We start from the raw sequence: 21,209 nt of genomic DNA on the forward strand, positions 1-21,209 counted from the left end.
GATTGACTGGGCTAGAAGATCGGTGGAAATGAGCTCGGATTATTGCAAGGAACATTGCTTTCAAGGAGAGGAAACCCATCTCCAGCCCTCCCAAGCAACGTTATTGGCGGAGCCGTCCTTGGTGGTCTGTGCTTTGGAGGTTCCAGCGATTCCAAGCGAATATCTGGATTTGAGAGATGTTTTTGATGAACAGGAGGCCAATAAATTACCCCCACATAGGGAGTATGATTGTACCCTAGAATTGGAACCAGGGGCACTCTTGCCGTGCAGTAGAATCTATGCCCTCTCTGAAGCTGAGAATGTACATCTGAAGGAGTATCTGGATCGATATCTAGCTAATGGATTCATCCGGCCCTCTCAGTCTCCGGCATCTTCTCCTTTATTTTTCATTCCTAAGAAGGATGGGAAGCTTCGCTCATGCATAGATTATCGAGCCTTGAACCAGGTGACAAAGAAGAACCGATACCCGCTACCACTGATTTCGGAACTTTTAGATCAGGTGAAGGATGCTTGCATCTATACTAAGTTGGACCTTCGCGGAGCCTATCATTTGGTTAGAATGGCTGAGGGGCATGAGTGGAAGACAGCTTTCCGGACGCGGTTCGGCCTCTTTGAGTACCAGGTAATGCCATTCGGCCTGTGCAATGCCCCAGCTTCCTTTCAGCATTTTGTAAATGATATCCTTCGAGAATTCCTTGACCGCTTTGCAGTGGTATATATTGATGACATCCTTGTTTTTTCTGCTAATTTGGAAGAACATGTACAACATGTGCGCGCCATTTTGAAGAAGTTGCTAGATCATCAGCTTTTTGTCAAGTTGGAAAAATGTGTTTTTCACACCACAGAGGTTGAATTTCTGGGATTCATTTTGTCTCCTGAAGGAGTGGCCATGGACGATTCCAAGGTAAAAGCAATAAGAGACTGGCCCCCTCCACAAAATGTCAAGGAAATACAAAGATTCATTGGATTTGCTAATTTCTACAGGCGATTCATTTCAAATTTTTCGGAGAAAGTTCGTCCAATCACTCTCCTTTTGAGGAAAAAAGAACCTTTTGTGTGGGGACCAGTGACTGAGGAAGCCTTTCAGTCTTTAAAAAGGGCCTTCATTTCCGCTCCAATTCTGCAGCATCCAAACATAGAGGAACCATTCTATGTGGAGGCGGATGCTTCTGATCAGGCGATTGGAGGAATTCTGTCGCAGAGACATCGAGAGACTGGCCAACTTCATCCAGTTGCTTACAGGTCACGGAAGTTAACAGCGGCTGAAGTCAATTATTCCATTGCAGACAAGGAACTATTGGCAGTGAAAGATGCTTTTCAGGACTGGCGGCATTACTTATTAGGGGCCAAGCATGAAGTAACAGTCTATACAGACCATAGAAATCTGCAGTTCCTGAAGTCTGCGCGAACACTCTCGCCACGACAATTGCGATGGTCATTGTTTTTCGCAGATTACAACTTCGTTTTGACATACAAACCAGGAGCAGACAATGGAAAGGCAGATGCCTTGTCCCGGCTAAATTCAAGTGAGCAAAGAGAAACTTCCCGAGAAGTTCACATAATTCCTGAGGAAAAGATAATTGGGGCAATACTTTACTCAGAATTGGAAGAGAAGATCCGAGATTCAATGTCGCAAGAAGATCTGGCAAAATGGTTGAAAGAGGACCCAGAGAGAGAAAGCAGAGATGGGAAACCCTATCATCACGGAGTATTGTTCGTTCCACAGGCTGATCTACAAGGAAGAGTCATACAGCATTGTCATGATGATCCTTTGGCCGGCCACAAAGGGGTCACGAAGACCATTGAATTGATCAAACGAGACTTTTGGTGGCCCGGTCTGGAAGCTCAGGTGAGACAGTATGTGGCATCTTGTGCTAGTTGTGTCAAGGGGAAGGCCGTAAGACAAGCCCCACAAGGGTTACTTCAACCTTTGCCCATAGCACCAGCTCCTTGGCACACCATCTCAATGGATTTTATTGTGGATCTTCCTTCTAGTCAGGGGTTGTCCGTTATATGGGTGGTGGTAGATCATTTCACCAAGATGGCTCATTTTGTTCCATTGAAATCCCTCCCAACTTCAACTCAGCTTTCCACTCTGTTTACTCAACACATAGTCAAGGCACATGGGATTCCAAAGGTGGTCATATCCGATAGGGGTCCTCAATTCATTTCACGATTCTGGAGAGCCTTCCTAGACAAATTAGGGGTGGATTCTCGTTTGTCCACCAGTTTTCACCCACAGACTGATGGGCAAACGGAGAGAGTAAATCAAGAGCTGGAGCAATATTTGCGCTTGTACTTGATGGATCAGGAGGGAGATTGGCCAGAGTTAATTTGGGCAGCTGAATTTGCATATAATAACGCAGTTCACTCTTCTACCGGATTTTCCCCGTTCTTTTTGAATTCAGGTCGACACCCCAATACCTTAGTGAATAGGTCTGAAAGTCTAGTACCAGCTGTAGAAGAGAAGGTGCGTAAATTACAAGAGACTTATAAGGTAGCAACTCAGAACTTGATTAAGGCAAAGGCAACACAGAAGGTGCAGGCAGACAAGAAAAGAAGGAAGAATCCCGTTTTTGAGCCAGGGGACAAGGTTTGGCTATCTACTCGATACATGCGCCTCAAGGGGAATCGGAAATTCCAGCCTAGATTTGTAGGTCCATATGAGGTAGAAAGGATGATGAACTCAGTTACAGTGAAACTCAAGCTTCCCATTAGTCTAAAGATTCACCCAGTGTTCCATGTATCGTTAGTAAAGAAAAACCCCGTGGGTATGAGAATGGGTTTGCCTCCAGCTCCAGTTCACAGACAGGCTGGAGAAGAATTTGAAGTTAAGAGGATTCTAGACTCAAAACTGAAGAAAGGAGAAGTTTTCTATTTAATTGACTGGAAAGGGTTTGGTCCGGAGGATCGTTCTTGGGAGCCCAGTTCAAATATCCATGCCCCCAGATTGGTTCGTGAGTTTCATAGGACATATCCCAATAAACCAAAGGAGAGCGGAGGGGAGTTCTTGGTGGGGGGTACTGTCAAGAACGGCAAGACGTGTTCCTGCACGGTTTCCCCTGGTTCTGATCGCAAAAGAAAACTTTTCAATTACCCTTGGAGTCGGCTGTTTCACTTCCCTTCCTTCAGACGTTCCCAAAAGAAGACTAGTCTGTTAAAGACCATTACCAACAGGGCGCCCGTTCTCAGGGCGGTCTGTGGGTTAGCGGTCTAGTGTTTGACAGGCAGTTGGTTTGAACGTGCGCGCGTTCCCTGACCGCGACGCACTTCAACTGTAGAAATTTGTGAGGAGGCTGTGTCGTTCGAGTCTCTCACAGAACTTCCTGAAAGTATTCGCTGGGGGTTGAGAAAGTTATTCTCCGCTGCCCAACAGATTCCGGAGGTGGAGTTAGTAGTCCTCTATCTCATCTCGTGTCACTAGAACTTTCCTGTTATTTCCAGTGAGTGGAAATTCTCCAGAGTCTCTACCAGCGGTGTCTTGTGGAAGGACTTTCAAGGCAGGAACTATCTCAGAGAAAAGGTCAACAGTCATTCCTCGGTGAGTGGCCAAATGTATAAACGCGCTGGTATAAGAGCAGCGTAGCGTATTGAAGCATTAAACAACTTGAGACTGTCAGGCTGCTAATATTCCCTTACAACGTTCCTAGTTGTTGAACAAGATGCAGTCCCCATAGACTTCCTTAATCATTGTTTGGGGTGACTGACAGAAATTTCAAGAGAGTACAGTTCAGGCTACAGGCTTCTAGTTTCCATGAGGAACTTTCTTCTGCAGTTCTGATAACAAGAAAAGAATCTACTTCATCTCGTTGTATGTTAAATATATATATATATATATATTGCTTACCACCAATTGCCGCAGCAGTAACCATCAAGCGCAGCAGTAATCATCAAGCGCAGCAGCAACCATCAAGCGCAGCAGTAACCATCAAGCGCAGCAGTACCATCAAGCGCAGCAGCAACCATCAAGCATAGTAGCGCTTGCTTAGCGCGGAGCACAGAAAAAGCAACTGAAAAGAGAGAGGCTAATCCACAGTAGAAGTCAGGTAAAGGTCAGGGCGTAGGGAGTGGGTAGTGAGGGCCTATAAGGGGACTTCCACTAATCCTCTGTTAACTTCATTTACAGATGCCAGAGTAACCCACACTAGTCCGGGAGAAGCAGGCATCTCAGTGGAGTCTCTCTATTATCCCATTCCCCTTTCCCCCTTCTTGCTGGAAGTGAATTTTATTCGCTGTAGCGAGGCAGGGGAGCTGGGAAGTTATCATCAATTGAGTCCAGGTCTTCAGTCCAGCTGTTCCCGTGGTGGAAGGGAATTTCAGGTGCGTGGTACCTTCTTTCGCTTGTTCTTGACAGATGCATCGTCCCCTTTGTTCGCAGAACACTTATGGTATCATTATCAAATGTACATGGAGTAAGGAAACACCCGTGTGATCACAGATTTATATGGACAACCCTGACTTGTTGGAACAAAGTTGAGTATGATGGCTACAGCTCAATTCTTAGAAAACTCCATTCACTCTTTGAGAAATACTCACAGTTCCCTATCCTTGTTGAGACTATGGCCTACGGATCTAAGTTTTGTGATCCATGTTGCTTCCAGTTTCCGTAATATGTGTGTCCTGTCTCCACCTCTAGGGTGGTCCACGGCCCCCCCCCGCAAGCCATGAAAATTAATTTATGGTAGCTCGGCTATCCCATGACACTCATTGAAGTGGACAGCTATCAGATTGTTATTATTGCCATTTCGAATGGCTCTTATGTGTTCTTGTATCCTTTCTTTTAAAGGTCTAATAGTACTACCACTGTAGATGTCGTTGCACACGCATATAACACATGAAACCACGCATTTAGTGTTACAATTCATAAATGTTTGTATTTTATATTCCGTGGTAGTATTGTATTTGAAACGTTTGATCCTATCAAGAGTATAGGGGCATACAGTACAGTGTCCACATATGTAGAAACCCACTGGTGGGGGTTGTAACCAATGTGTTGCAACTGGAGACCGTTCTCTAGTCCATTCGGTCCTTGGGGCTCCAGGGACAGGATTCCTGTGCATTCTGATGTACACAATGAAGAAAGTTTAGGACACGGACCTTCCAGTTTTGAAAGATTTACGAGGTGATTCACTACTGTCTACCGTTTCAGCTTATCACTATTAGGCATAGAAGGATGGTGTTGGGAGTATTTCCACTCATTCTATGTTTTAATGAAAGAAATTTGTTTCATCTACATTTCTACAACACATTGGATTTGTTTTAACCTGGTGTCTTTGGTGTTCACTTTTTTTCTTATCAATGTCCATTGATTAGGTTTTCTTTTCATTATATATTTTCACCAGCAGTGTCTTCTTGAGATACTATGACCTAATAAGGGCCTCTGTGAGGTCCATCACTGATTTCTTCGGTGTGGTGGTAGGATACGAGTATGACATATAACACATTGAAACAATGTGGTGTCTCAGTATGTAATATTTTGATTCAAATTTATTTTGTTGACAGCCTTGAAAAAGTCGTCAATTCGACGAAACACGTGCCGGCTGTGTAGATCATCGACTGACCTCTGTGTCAACAGACTGTGTCTTATTAATTGGTTCAGTGATTGATGTAACAACAAGTGTTGGATATAAATGTTTGAAAAAATTTAAATTGGATCTGCAACATAGACAGATCAAAATTACTATATGTGTGTAGTGCTCTGGATTGCTCAATCATCTTTATATATGTGAAAATTCCTGTTGCATATATTTTCTACACTATTGTGGTGGCATAGTGGTGATCCATCTGAGCACACCATACTCTGCATAAGATATACTCACCTTAGACTTTACAGATGTGCTGGCAGCTCCGAATTACCACTGCCATCTTGTTGTGCTCAATGTTCTCTGGGGTGTCTAGTGTTATGATGTGCAGTGTTGCACTTGATAGTCTAGTGATGGACAGTGGTAGTGTATTTGTGTAGGAGGAAGTGAAGTGTTAGGGGTAGTAGCGGTACTTTTACAGTGCACCAGCCATGTTAGTTCTCAAGCACATGTACTAACAACTGCATTGGCATTGATCTCTGTTTTTGACGCCCTTTTATTGGGTTTGGTGGAGTCCCATACAGTGTTAACACCCAAAGCGCTTCAGTGTTTATACATTCCTTTCGAGTGCATGACAAAGTGCTTAATTTGAGTTGCTGGTGTTTGGTACTGGCACATATTTGTAACAGAACGAACACTTAATAGTAGTAATAGCACTCAGTCCATCTCATGATTGTGGATCTGTCTGCAATGTTTATGGCGCTTTGCCATATTAAACATGCTAGTAGCAGATAAGGAAGCCTGAACGTTATGGAGGTGGGTCTAGGAGGGAGTGCGGCTTATGGAACCTCTGTGTCATTTTAAAGATTGTGTGCTAATAGGCTGTGTAGAGCTGCTGAGGTTGTATCTTTGTGAGGAGAGTTCCTGCCAGTCATCAGTCCTACTATCAGCTGACCCAGGAATATGTAAGCATGGGGGACGGACTTGTCTACCTGGCCTGTTTCCACCAGCACCAATGCACCATGTCTTCTTCCTGTGCCTGAAAGTGCCCAGACACTAGGATGGCTGTTTCAGTTGCACCCAAAAGACCGCCACAGATTGCCTCAGCTGCAAAAAACAGCAAAAGAAGCATGAGTTGTAAGAGGCTAGATTGGGGGTGGGGTGGCTTTTATTGGGGACTATGGTGCAAGGGTGCCTGCATTGCAGGGATGATTGCTTTTGTGCAGAAAGGGACACCTTTCTGTACAAAAACAATAATTGATGGCGTGTTCCTCCTTCTATGTGAGCTGTTGAATTAAGCATACATAGAACAAAAAACGATGAGAAATAAAGGTATTTCTCTTTGTTCCGGCACTTTAACGCCTACCCTGGGGTGGCATTAGAATCTGATGCATTCCCATATTTACGAAACCTTGTAAATCTGGGAATGTGTCAGAATCCATGGGTGTTGCGTGGTAACACCCACATCAACACCCATGGAACGACCCGTTCATGCAGAGTAATGCATGAAAGGGGGCCATATTTACAAGACCATGAAAAGCCATGCAGGGTGGCTTTGCATTGGTCTTGGAAATATGACTCAACATTGTGCACCACCAGAGCGTCAAAAAAATGATGCTCTGGTGGCGCAGGGGCCTTGTAAATATGCCCCTTAGCTACTGGTGTAACAAAACTTGAGAGGGCCCCTCTGCAAGGTATGTGGCGGGGCCTCAGTAATAAATCGGGAGCTCTCCAGCCAGAGTACTGTAATGAAGAGGCCCCCTGAAGCTTGGGGGCCCGCGCACTCTGGGGGCTGCAGGGGCCTGTGTCACGCCACTGCCCTTAGCTGTAAAAACATCTGGTTCTTCTGAATCCATATCCGCAGAATGTGGCTGAAGAAAGTGCCTGAACATGTCTGAGTCCCAAGTATAACAAACATATTACAGCACAGCAAACAAGGTTGCTGTGTTGTGTGGGAGGGAGAGGGCAGAACAGCACCATATATATAATGACATGGCGCTGCCGCTCTCATCTCAAACTCCGGAGCACAATAAGGCTGCCTAATGCCATGCACACATCTTTGCACCATTGTGAAGAGGTTTCGGGGCCATGTCTACCATAGGTTTTGCTCTTCAAGGATATACTTCCCGTACAAAATACGATGCCTAGACAAACTTGAAACCTTTTCCCGCTTAGGAGGTGTGCTGTACAATGCAACATGTACAAAGTTTGAATAAAATGGAGAACTCAATAAACTTCTCCACCATTTCAACTGACTCGAGGAGGGTAAGGTTTTAACGCAAATTCCTGGCTACTAATGTTAGTAAATTGGGATTTTTTTTCACAATCCACGGGTGGTTGCACTGGAACACCCATGTACCAGCCATGGTATACTCCTTTATGCAAAGCAGCACTAGCACTACTTTGAGTTACTTTAGGGCTACTTTTGCACCCGTTTGAGTCACTTTTGCTGTAAATCTGCCCCAGTTGCATTTATTCTTAAATAAGCATTCTAAATGTATGCACTATAATCCAATTGTTGTTTTTGTACACTAATTTATTCAATAATGTTTATACTTGTGCAATTCATTATTTCTTTGTGTGCAAACATCCTGCTAATACATGTTTCGCTACACATATGATCCTCTCTTAATGGCCCTACCAAATATAATACAGCATACAACAAAAGTATTCTTTCAAATCCCAAATTTCAGTGATAAAGCCTCTGTACTAATCTTAGAAACAAAATTCACTAATAATATGTGGGTATAGTTTTCCGTCAGATTATAAAGAGGCAGTGTCGCTTCAGGCCAATGGTACTCTCAGAGGGAGAATTTATTGTGCACTATTTGCATGTACTTGCTGACCTCAGAATCCTTGGTAAGCCAAAATGTCAGTAGTCTATTTGTATGGTATCTGGAGCAGGTGCATCACTGCCTCAAGTGTTAGACATGCATCTAAACAGCGAACATTTATGCAAATCTGTGCCCTTCCAAGCAGTCACTTTCCTAATAGGTAGGTTGAACAGTAACTCTCTTGATGTGAGGCAATTTTGATGACCATGAGCTGCTCTATAGATAGCTTTAAAGCATTTGAAACTGGCAACCCTAAACCCCGCTATCATGAATGCTGATGTCACCTGCCACCTTCATTCTCACTGGTCTCTTCTTACTAGTAAGAACTACTGCTATGTAGAAGGCTACTCAAACATTTCAAAAAAGCTGAAGCCACAAATATAACATTGTATGCTCATTGCTATCCTTTGCCCAATGCTGTCATGACCACTGCACGCACTTCCGCCTCAACAACACATCACTAACACCAAGATAGCCTCATTCAAAAGCCAATCCAAATTACAATCTGGCAAAGTAAACATCTCACCTGTCCAGCACATTGCACATAACTTCCCCCTGTTTACGCACAGTGTCTATCTAATTTAATGATGAGCAGGTACCAGCAGACCTAAACACACCTCCCACCACACTCCAAACTCTGTTATTGGGTCACTTCATACCTAAAACAGGTTGGGGAGTAGTCAAATGTGAAAGGAGGGTGGGGGGCATTAAAGACCACCTGACCTGCCCTGACCACCCTCCTAGCTCCTCAATCGATGTAATGAAGGTACAATCAAGCTCAAAAGGAAACAGCTCTTAAAATGTTGTCACTTTCAGCTTTAAAACTATACTCAGCAGTGAATTGTGTTTCATGGTATATGGCTATGTATGCCTGCATTAAGTGTATTGTGTGTTCATACTTCAGGGAAGCAAGCAGTTACTCAACAACTACCCTGTGTACATCACCAGTAAGCAGTGGGACGAGGCGGTCAATTCCTCAAAGAAAGATGGACGTCGCCTCCTTCGATACCTCATCAGATTCGTGTTCACGACTGATGAGCTCAAGTACTCGTGCGGCCTTGGAAAAAGGAAAAGGTCAGTGCAGTCAGCAGACACAGGTCCTGAAAGACGTCCTCTGGATCCGGTAAAAGTAACGTGTCTCAGAGGTACTGCATCTTTACCCTCCGTGTCCATCTTACTTCGTCTCATTTCATTATGCTGGTATTGTTTGCACTCAGCTTGACTTGTTGAAGTATAAAGTATTGCTTTCTGGGCCATGTTCATCAATAGTAATAATAATGATCATTTGTGGAGCACACATTATAAACTGAATGGTCTCTGGAGGCCAAGTATGATCAGCAGCCCTTGCATTTGATGCGGTTTAAACAGGACAAGTGTATCTAATAACAAATTTTCCGATTACCCAACTCTGTGATTCTAACTTTGTCAGTCTTTGAAGGACAGCATGCTCTGTTGGCCGACTGGGATGCAGTCTATGCTCTACACGTTAAATAAAGATTTCTATAGCAATGCCTTTATCAACTTGCCCCTCCTTTTCACAGTCTGTGTTTTTAAAGTTGAGTCTACCTTGAACAACCATGCTAGCCTTTAATGAAACCCAAAAGGAATAAAAATACATCTAGCTCACCAAGGAACTCCTCTTGAGAGAAATCAGAAAACAAATCGTTTTTTTCTTTCAATATTTTTTTAGGCTCCCTGCTCTGCTTATAATATCGTTTTTATGATGCCTTTTCAAGAAGTCTCAGCCTGTGCTGCTTTTTACGAAGTGCTGGTCCAGGATCAGTGAAAGTCATTGGGACGTGTGTAGGCTGGATTGTCGTGTGTAAGCCTGCTGTTATCCTTAGGACTAAACACAAACGATGCGAGTTCTAGTTCATTTTATCTGCAGATTGTTCTCAGTCCTGCGCTTAGTTAAATGCGGGATCCTTGATCCAGACCTGAGTGAAGTGATGTGCTATTTCCTGGTCGGCTTCAAGTTGGGCCGCGTGGATCATACTTTCTGAACTCTTCATTCTTTTCTTTCTGTACTCTTATTCCGCCCCCATGCCACCACCTAAATGCAACCACTCTGATGTTGGCTTGCCTGATCTTTTAATAGCTCTGGGGGGGCTTGTCTTGTGAGCACCGGGTCATCAGAAGCAAAGTGTTTCGAATAGAGTTTAGCTTCTTTGAAGTATGAGGATGAAACAGACCTTTGAGAGCGTCTGGAATTTAAATAGGGTGTATTTGTACTGGATAGTACTGGCAGTCTCTAGCTACTTGTTTTGTATAGAGAACAATTTGGGAAGATTTTAAGTTTAGTGGATGTGAAACATCCGCTAAAAAACGCAGATGCTCTGACACCCACACTAGCAACTTCCCCGCCCCATTTGGAGGTGGGGTGCCTGCAGGGATTCCACCAACTGAGCATCAGCTGCCTTCACTATTGGAAATATTTGAGCTGACATCTGTCTGCCCCTAGTCTGCCTGGTCATAGTCAAGGCAGGGCTGGCCATTTAGGGCACCCTCTGTCAATCTCTTCTGTTCCCTGGGGTATACTGCAGCAGGCACAGTGCGGGCATAAGCAAACAGAGAGAAAGAGAGAATTATGCAATGAGAAAGAGGAAGGAACTAGGAAGCGAGAGGAAAGGAGAAAGGGGAAGAAAAGAGATAGAAGTCAAGGAAAGAGCAGAAGGAAAGAGATGACAGATAATCAGACAGAAGCAGAAGAGAGCGAGGACAGAGGGAGAGAATGAATAAAGGGAAAGAGAGGAGCATGGAACGGAGCACAGCTGGTTAGAACATTCATGTTAGGGCTGCTTTTGGTTTCCAGTCCAGCCCTGGTCATAATGACAATCACCTTACAGTATTTAGAGAGGAGTGGCCATCACTAGATTTCTTTACCCAGGACCACCATGCAAGGCATGCCATTACCTGACAAGGAAGTCTGCAACACAAAGAGAGAGACCTCTTCTGCTCTTTTAACCACATCTAAATCAAAGAAAATAAATTCTTCACCAGTAAAAGTTAAGATCATCTATAAAGATGGCCCGCATTCTTCTATCAAAGTTGCAGTGTTGGATGGACGATCATCACATCCTGACCTCCCTACAAGCAGGTTTTCGTGCCAAAGTTTCCACCATCGACCAACTGTATAGATTACAGATGGTACTCTGGAAGACGGGGACTTTTGGGGGCTGGCAGTTTGTATTTGATCTTTGTAGATCTTCGATCTGCATTTGACCTGGTCCAGAGGGAGAAGCTATGGGCCATTTTGTTGGAGATGGGTGTTCCAGCCTATTTATGCCAATTATTTAAACATCTACATCAGGGCACTTTTGCAAGAGTGAGGTACGGGAGGAATGGGGAGCTTTCGGCCGCCTTTCCGGTGGAAAAGGGAGTGAGGCAGGGGTGCGTGTTGGCCCCAACGCTCTTCTCGCTTTTTCTTAATGGGTTGATCAAACATCTTTGGGACGGGCGGGATTTAGATTCTCCCAGATTTAGATTCTCCCAGCTTGGCAGCCCGAAAGATACCAGCCCTGATGTTTGCTGATGATACCCTTTTGTTATCAAAATCTTCAACGGGTATTCAGCGAACATTGGAGGCTTTCTGCTCCTTTTGCAGACTAAGAAACCTGGAGATCAACCTGTCCAAAACCAAATTTATGGTTTTTAACTCTAAATTGCCCAACTGTCCCCTTCCCCACATGGATGGCACGGTCCTCGAAAGAGTCTCTACTTTTGAATATTTAGGGGTAACACTAAATGACAAGATGGAATGGGGGACCCATATAGCCAAGGCAAATATGAAGCTGACCCAAGCAGCGGGAGGTATTCTAAAGGTACATAATGAGTGCACATCCACAATTGTGGAACCTCCAGTATAAATCTATAAAGCACAAGCAAGAGGTGGGGCGCTCTACGGTGTAGAGCTATGGGGCCACGCCAATACCTCCTCGCTCTCTATCTCTGAGAATAGTTTCATAAGGCGTCTGCTGAGACTCCCACAGAGCACACCGCTGATCCCGCTACGCCTTGACCTAGGTCTGGTCCCCATACATGAAGTTATCCCTAACCGTCCTCTATTGTACTGGAGGAGACTCTGGTCCACATCTAAGCTCTTAAGTTATCAGGAGGAACTTAGTCATCTATTGACGCTAAGGGGTGTGGGAAAAATCCTGTGGTTAAAGCATGTTAAAGATCTATGCCTGGCCCTGGGGAAGGGAGATCTGTGGCTTGCCCCCGCACTCTGCTCTGTTACGACTCCTAAGAGGGTGCTGGTCAAAGCACTCAACCATTTCCGATTGGAACAGATGGCACTAAGACCATCGTTGGGTAGGTTGTCCAGTAGCTTTCTCGAAGTCAAGGACAGGTACCAATTTGAGAAACTCTTGGACGACATTCAGCCCCCACTGGCGAAGAAATTGTATGTCCAATTTAGACATGGATCTCTCCCAGTGAGGGCAGTAACAAACAAGTGGTCAATGGCTCATTATGCATCTAGCCTATGTCCGGGGTGTGAATACGCCGAAGAGACAGATCTGCACGTTGTGCTCTTCTGCTCCTCATACTCCACGGCTAGAGCCAAATGGATCTTACAGTTATGCAAGTCCAGGGGCTTTAGGGATTACAGGGTTGTGTTTAGATTGCTGAAATATGACTCTACCCCGTTGACTGTGTTTGCGACCTCCAGATTCTTGTTCTCTATGTGGTGCTCTAGAGGAGCCAAACTTAAGGAGAAAGCTGCACTAACTGTTTAACTGTCAGTACCCTTCTGCATTTACTAGGGAATTTTAATACCACTTTGAGTGGCCTGTTTTATCTGTTTTTATTATTTTAAATACTATTCATTTTTCTAGGTGTATTGTTTAATCATGTACACTTTGTATTGCTGCTCATTGGTGATCAATTGGTTGTCTTATGTAATTATGTATTCTTCGCTTTTATGGTTTTTAACCGATAATAAAGCTTTTTGACTGACTGACTGACTGACTATAAAGATAAGCAAAACACATAGCTTACACAACCACTACTTGCCAACAGCCCCCATCTCACTCAGCTCTCCCTACCAATCAGTGGAAGCACTTTTGCAATACTAACCCAGAAAGTCTCTGGAGACTTCACTCTTCTAAAATCAGGCCCCACGAGGACATCTGTCCAGTCTCTTTTCTCTTTGATTGTGTGGATATTACTGTTCCTAACTGGACCAGAATCATAAATCTCTCCTTTTCAATGGGTACTGTCCCCAGCAGCAGGAAGGCTGGAATCATTCATCTTCGGTTAAAAAAGACAATTTAGATACATTTTCAGCTGAAAACTATCGGCCCATTACTTTACTACGAGCCCATGGCAAGCTAACTGAACGCATTATAGCTAAACAACTTGCAAAACTCTTGAGACACATGAAGCCTTGACCCCTGGCAATGACGCTTCAGATACCAAGACTTTTCTGGCCTTTGTTTTTAATGTCCTGAAATTTGTTATAGACCGGGATCTTCGGCAGCCCTGATCCTCCTGGATCTCCCCACAGCCTTCGATACAGTGGGTGACAACATTCTTCTGAGACACGTAGCTGAGCTGGAAATCTCTGGAACAGTCCTTGTTTGGTCAGCTTCCTTTTTGGAAGAAAAATCTCAAATTGTTGCCTTGTCACCATATTGGTCAGCAGGAAAAGTCCCAAAAATAATGGGTCCGGCAGGGCTCCTCATTGTTTCTTATGCTATTTAATACATACATAAAACCACTTAGCCAGCAAATCAGATCTCACAGCTGTCTTGAAATCCCTTAGGCAGATGGCACCCAGCTAATTATCTGACTGGATAATCCCACCTTTACTATAAACTTGACAGTGTGTAAAGGGAGCTCAGGATCGTCTGTCGATGAACATCATTAAATTAAATGCTAATATGATAGAGTCACTACTGGTTGGCAAAAAAACCCTGAGCGCTGTTAAAATAGCATCTGGACTTTGTCCTTGGGTCACCCACCTGCAATACTTGAAAATATTAAATCTCTGAAAACAATTTTGGAGAATCACCTTCCTCCCAATTCACAGATCAGCATGGTCGCCTCAGTTTGCTTCTTTATACCCAAATGCCTAGGCAAAATTCTTCAATTCCTGCCTCTGGAGTACCATGCTTAAGTGGTCTCTGCCTGTATTCTATCTAGGATAGGCCATTATAACATACTCTGCCTTGGTCTCCAAAAAGCAAGTCTTGATATACTGCAGTGGATTCCAAACTATGCAGTGAGAAAAGTTGCCCATCTTAGTGGGTCTGATCATGTTTTCCAAGCCGGAATTCATCTTCATTGGCTTCCGGTTAGGCCTTGAGTTAGCACTGGGTCCTTCGAAACTCCTCACAGCAATGCCCTGGTTGCTGAATTTTTCTTCTTATCTAATGAAAGACAGATGCTTGACATACCAGGCACTCCTTGTCCTAGTGGCAGCTGTCTTCTGTTTCAAGGTCAGTGATAAACCTTGTCACAGTATTAGAGATGGAAAAACCCTGCTGCTGTAACCTGATCTGATAAACGAAGATGCACGACTGCCCTCAGGTGAAAGTAGCTGTCGTGACCAGAAGACGTTTGTATGGCGGTACAACGCTAGTAAAAACATTGCATTCCTTTAAAGCACATTTGTTACCCCGCATTTGTTTAGCGCGCACATTACCACGCATTACTAAGGTAAGTTTAAATAAATAAATATATATATATACATATTTATTTTTTATCTTTTGAGGGAGCCCCCCGCCCAAACTTACCTTAAATGCGTGGTAAAGGCTTATACGTGCTAAACAAATGCGGGGTAAAGGCACTGCGATGTAAAAATCGTTTTGGAAAGACTATTTCCCAAGAGACCAATAGCAAAGCCACGCTGACTAGCATCTTCATGGAGGTTGACTTTAATAAGAACTGAGCTTACCCAGGGTGCACATGACCTTACAGCCAACTGGCTGAGTCCAATACCAGAGACAGGTGTTTTAGATATTGAGTCATGGACATGTTTGGACCATCAAAGTACTTAATGTTTGGAGAACTGCACCCCCACTTGAGCCACCTGCCTCTGGGGGACCCTATAGCACCCTGTTTCAAGCCTGTGAAGGTAGATGCATGCTCATAGGTTCCCGGGGCTGAATATCTTTGCTGCGTGGTAGCCTTGAATCTGCCATTGTTGTAGCCATGTGTCTATAAAGAACGTATGACTTTACAATGCATGCAATTGTGATGCATGCCTTTACCATGCAATCTTAACCATGCAGAGGCCTCTACCATGCAAGCCTTTACCAAGTATACCATAATCATGTTTGGTACGTATATATATTCTTATATAAATCATTCTAAAATTGCCCTTCCCTCCCTTTACCTCTACTCACTCCTAAACCCTGAAATTACCCTAACCTCCCTTTACCGCTGCCCACCCCTAAACCCGAAAATTGCCATTACCCCACCTCCCTTTACCACTACCCACCCCTAAAACCCTAAAATACCCATACCTCCCTTCACCAATCCCCACCCCTAAACCTTAAAATTACCCTTATATCTCCTTACCACTACCCACACGTCAAACCCTTTTTTAAAATAACATAATAATTGATATTTATTTTAAAACATACCTACGTGGCAAAGGCATGCCTGGTAAAGGTACAAATACCTATGTGTTTGGGACAGGCTGCGTGTGAAAGGCAGTGAGTGGCAAACACTGCACAGTAAAGCTGTTTCCTGTCCATGGGGTAAGATGTTAGCGATATTGCTATTTAAAGTGTGGTATGACCTAACCATAACATCAGTGCAGTTTGGGAACAAATGGTCCCAGTGGGTGCCCTGCAAACAATACAAAACTGACTAGTTATGAGTTATAAAGCGTTCAACTTTACTGTCATTGGAGATCTACTTTAAGTTTTAATTCTGTTTCCAACACCAAGTAGCCCTCCCCGTAGGATCATTGCCTTAGAAGACCAGTTGGGCTTTCAATTGGTCTCTCACTGATCTATGTCCCAGATCACTGAATCCTGCAGGACCCATTAAAATGACTATCGAATTTTGAATTTGTGTCTAGTCTCCATTGCCAAACAGAAGGTATACATGTTGTGGGTTTGGAAACCCAGTTCACCTTTGCATTGTGCAGTATATGGTTCTCCACGTTATTTGTCATACTCTCAGACGCATGGGCTTAGTTAATATTCAAATACGGTTCTGGAGTTCCGGGCGCACTACCACCGTCTCTTTGAGCCATTCTTTGACTGCTCAAATGTGCTAACCTTGAAGAGTCAAGTTTACAAAAGATGTGATGTAGTTGTCCAATTGGAGTGGAATAGCAGCTGAGGCCCGTGACGCCAGTAGTTAACATATAGAATTATAGAAGGGTAACTGAATTACAGGGAGGTTTTTCACCGAGGGGTTCTGAGTGACCTCAAATAGACAAAGAGAGTGAGAAACATCCTCATAATTCACTATTTACTCATCTATAATTTTATGTTATGTATGGATCCCAAAATCATCTGCCCCTACCTTCAACTACTGCCCAGGAGCAGAGGATAATGGGAGAGCTATACTTTTTTTTTTTTTTTTTTTTTGAAACCGTTTATTACAATCTCAAATATATACAGGTATGGGCCTACAACCTTCCGGCCGGCCGCTAAAGTGACAGAAATAAATGACATATATACAATAAGGCACTTGGCGTTACAGAGACGCTAAAGCAGGAGGTATCAACCACGTAAGCCACATGACTCTGAGCCCACAATACGGTTTCGTTTTATACAACACAACAACATAAAATCACACCCGCAAGGCAACCCGAGAGCGAAAGTGACGACATATGCTCCTCAAATGGGGGGACCCCAACCATACACTAAAATCGAAGGAGGGGAAGGGGAATAGGTCCGGGACTGGGAAAACACTGTGCCCGGGATTGAGGGAGGGGGTCATCTAGGGGGACGGAGCTGGTGAAGCGGGAGGCAACAATGGCGGCTCGCAAATACCCCCGCGGTAGGCGTTCCAGGGGCCCCACACCTTCAGCCACGCCCCAGGCTTACCCCGCGCCACATACACCACCTTCTCTCGGAACATGCACCAATCCATGTGTTCTTTCCAGGCCGACACTGCCGGGGGCCTCTGGGATCCCCACAGTTGAGCGATGTCACGTTTAGCAATCATATAACCCAGCGTCACCCATCGCGTCTGCGGAACCGAGTAGTCGGTCGGTTCCCACACATTCAGCAGGCATCTCCTCGCTTCAGGCACCAGCACGACATGCGTAACCGCTCGCAGGACCTCATGCACACCACGCCAGAATCGCTCCACCCTCGGACATTCCCACAGAATATGTAAAAAAGTCGCCAATGCACCGCACCCACGCTTACACAGTCCATCCTCGGCATAGCCCATACGCAGAAGCCCTGGCCCCGTCATGTACACCCGGTGAAGTATCTTAAGCTGGACGAAACGAAGGCGAGCCGGGATGGCCACCTCCTTCGGGGAGGCCACCGCGGAAATCCAGTCCTCGTCGTCCAGCTCCAACCCATCGGCAACCCAAGCCTCGCGGAGCCCAGTCAGTAAGCCCGAGCGGTCATTAATCAACTTCTTGTAGATGAGGGAGATCGTGCTGTCCGGAACGTGGCCATCTAGCACTCTATCCTCCAGTGGGGAGGACTCCGGGATGGCGGCCACGTCTGGGAAGACAGAACCCAGTGCGTGGCGGACCTGCAGGTATCGAAAGTATTCACTGCCCTGCAGCTGAAACTCCGCCTGCAGTGTCTCGAATGTTTTGAATCCTCCCCTCGTCCAGAGGTCCCCCACTGTACTAATGCCTATCGTGTCCCACCTATCGAAGCCCTTCGAGGTCCATAGGGAGCCCAACCTCTCAGACGCATACAACGGTGACGCCCGGGTCAAACGGTCCTTCCATCCCATAGCTGCATTGGCCGCGTGCCATACTCGCACCATGACACGCGTGGGTCCCGTCAGGCGGGAATCGGGCACGCTAGTGTAGAGCGCTCGATTGTAATCGCCACCGGGCAGGAGCATCTTGTCCATTTCAAATGCCGGGTTTAAGGCGGGCCCGTAAAGGCCGTGATTAATTGCAGCTAATTGGGAGGCCCAGTAATACCGCTTAATATCCGGGAGGGCAATCCCTCCGTCATACCACGGGAGCGTCAACTTTGCCAGGGCTATACGCGGCCTCCCGTCCCAGAACAGGCGGCGCTGCAAACTCTCCACCTCACGGAAGTAACGCGCCGGGACCAGGTCCATCGAGTTCTGGAGAGCGTACAGAAAGCGCGGCAACGACATCATCTTAAACAATGCCGCCCGACCGAGCGGCGAAAGCGGCAAGCGCCGCCAGCGCGCGACGTCCTCCTTCAAGCGCTGGAGGGGGGGAAGCAAATTCCGCTCGTAGCGGACCACCGGGTCCAGCGTAATATAGACGCCCAGGTAACGAAACCCCTGCGAGGCAATCTGGATCGAGCAGCCCCGCGGGAGAACAGGAGCCTCCCCGGAAAGCACATAGACACAGGATTTAGCCCAGTTGATGACAAGACCTGAGTTACGGCCGAAGGAGCGCAGAACATCGACCAGGACAATCAGTGATTTACGCGGGGAGGCTAAGTACAACAGGATGTCGTCGGCGTAGAGGGACACGCGGTCCTCATACTCAGGGGTCCAACGGAGACCACGGATAGAAGGGTGCCACCGCAGCCACTCCGCCAGGGGTTCCAAGGCCAGTGCAAACAGGAGTGGCGACAGGGGGTAACCCTGTCGCGTGCCCCGTCCCAGCACGAATGGGGCCGAGACTCGACCATTCACCACCACCTGCGCCAATGGGTCAGAGTACAACAATTTGACCCAGCTGATGAATCCCGGGCCAAATCCAAATTTCGCCAACATCGCCCAGATGTACGGCCACTCGAGCGTGTCAAACGCCATGGTGGCGTCCAAGGACGCCAAGATGGCCGGCTCCCGCACGAATGGAACACGCGCGAGCACCCCGTGCAAGCGCCGCAGGTTAAGGGCCGTGTTGCGATGGGGAATAAAGCCGGACTGGTCTTGGTGGACCAGATCGCCCACCACGCCGACCAGCCGGTTGGCAAGCACCTTGGCGAGGATTTTAGGCTCCGCATTCAAGAGCGAGATCGGCCGATAGGATGTAACCCGGTCTCGCGGTCTCCCCTCCTTGTGGATAACCACGATGGTAGCTAGACGCTGGTCCGGCGGGAGGGAGCCCCGCGAGTGGGCCGCAAGGAACATCGCGCGGAGGTGAGGTGCCAGTACATCCGGTCGCAGCTTATACAATTCGATAGGAAGGCCATTCGGGCCCATGGCCCTGCCCGAGGCGACCGAGCGTATGGCGAGGGCGATTTCATCCGAGGTGGGAGCGGCATCCAACGAGTCCCTGTCCTCCACTGAAAGCGAGGGCAGCGCGATGTCCCGCAGCAGGGCATGGGAATCCTCCTCCGAGCAGGGAGAGGACGGAGAATATACCTCGCGGAAATAATCCGCGAAGCAGGAAACAATGCCTTCCGGCTCAGTAATTCGTACACCATCCATCCTCTCAATCAGCGGGACCACACGACTAGCTCTCTCCTTCTTATCCAACCACGCAATCAGTTTGCCAGCCTTATCACCCACATCGTACAGTCGCCCCTGTTGCTCTCTGCTAAGGCCCCTGGCCGCCTCCGTGACGAGGGCCCTATAGGCCGCCTGTTTAAGGTGTAGAACATGCAGCGCCGCGTCAGTCACCCCACTCCCCAGACCACCCTCCAATTCAGTGTTTTCGGCCTCCACCCGGGTCACCTCCTCCTGTGCGCGTCTGCGGGCATGGGAGATAAAGGAGAGGGCCTCCCCTCTGAGAACTGTTTTGAAGGCTTCCCATAGCCGACGGAACGGACCCCACATTCTCCTCAAAATACCGTTGCAATGATTTAATCAGGTCAGCACGAATAGTGGGGTCACGCAGGTACCAAGCATTGATTGGGGCTACCCTGCCCTCTCCCCTCGGGAAGACACCCAAGTGCAATAGGAGCGGGGAATGATCTGAAATACCCCGCGCCAGATGGCGCACCTCTCCCACCCTCCCAGCATAGGCCGCAGGGACAAGGACATAATCAAGCCGCGAGAGGCTACCATGGGCACCCGAATGGAAGGTGTACTGCAGCTGGGTGGGATGCTTTAAACGCCAACAGTCCACCAATCCCAGTGTGTCTAAAAGGCCCGCTAACCACGCCTGTGCCCGGGGGAGGTCCCTAGGGGGATGACGATCCATAGTCCCAGAAGCCACCGCATTGAAATCCCCCCCAACCACCAGAAGCCCCCCCGGGAGGTCAAGGAGGAGGCGTCCCAGATCTGCAAAGGTGGTGGACTGTAGCCCCGGTGGGACGTACACAGAGACAAAGACAACTACCTTGCCCTCCATCCTCCCCACCAAGACAGTGTAGCGTCCCCTCTCATCATGGCGCACCTCGTCTATTTCTAGCGGGAGCGAGGTCTTGACCATGATGCCCACCCCCCGTGAGCCTGATGTGAAGCCCGAGTGGGCCACCAAGCGAAAGCCACGGCGATTCATGGCACAAAAGGAGTTACCAATAAGGTGTGTCTCCTGCAGAAAGACCACATCAGGCGAAATCCGTTTCAGATACTGCAGGACCACACCCCGCTTGATCCTATCACCCAGTCCGTTAACATTCCAGGACAACAAAGTCAAATCCCTACCCCCCATCACATAACGAAGCCATCATTTGTCCCCCCCAGAGCATCTCAAAAACAACAATACAATAACGGGTTTGCCTTGCGGTAGAAACGAACCACACCCCACCCCAACCCAACAGAACTCCCCCCACCCTGCACCCCTGCATGAGCCCAAACAGCCCCCCCAAAGTGC

The 21,209-nt window shown here is 46.8% G+C and overlaps 1 protein-coding gene across 2 annotated transcripts in view; it reads left to right on the plus strand.

The window, feature by feature from the left end:
- The window catches only part of BEND4 (BEN domain containing 4), a 434,119-nt gene that overhangs the window by 359,195 nt on the left and 53,715 nt on the right, over positions 1-21,209 (plus strand). The window contains exon 4 of one of the 2 annotated variants that reach the window (XM_085642172.1): positions 9,261-9,501. In XM_085642172.1, the coding sequence (XP_085498298.1) occupies positions 9,261-9,501 (241 nt within the window). The remainder of the gene's footprint in view (positions 1-9,260; positions 9,502-21,209) is intronic. The other variant, XM_085642173.1, reaches the window with a different exon arrangement.

This window comes from Triturus cristatus, chromosome 2_2 (assembly GCF_964204655.1).
Source record: "Triturus cristatus chromosome 2_2, aTriCri1.1, whole genome shotgun sequence".
In the NCBI taxonomy this organism is placed as follows: domain Eukaryota; kingdom Metazoa; phylum Chordata; class Amphibia; order Caudata; family Salamandridae; genus Triturus; species Triturus cristatus.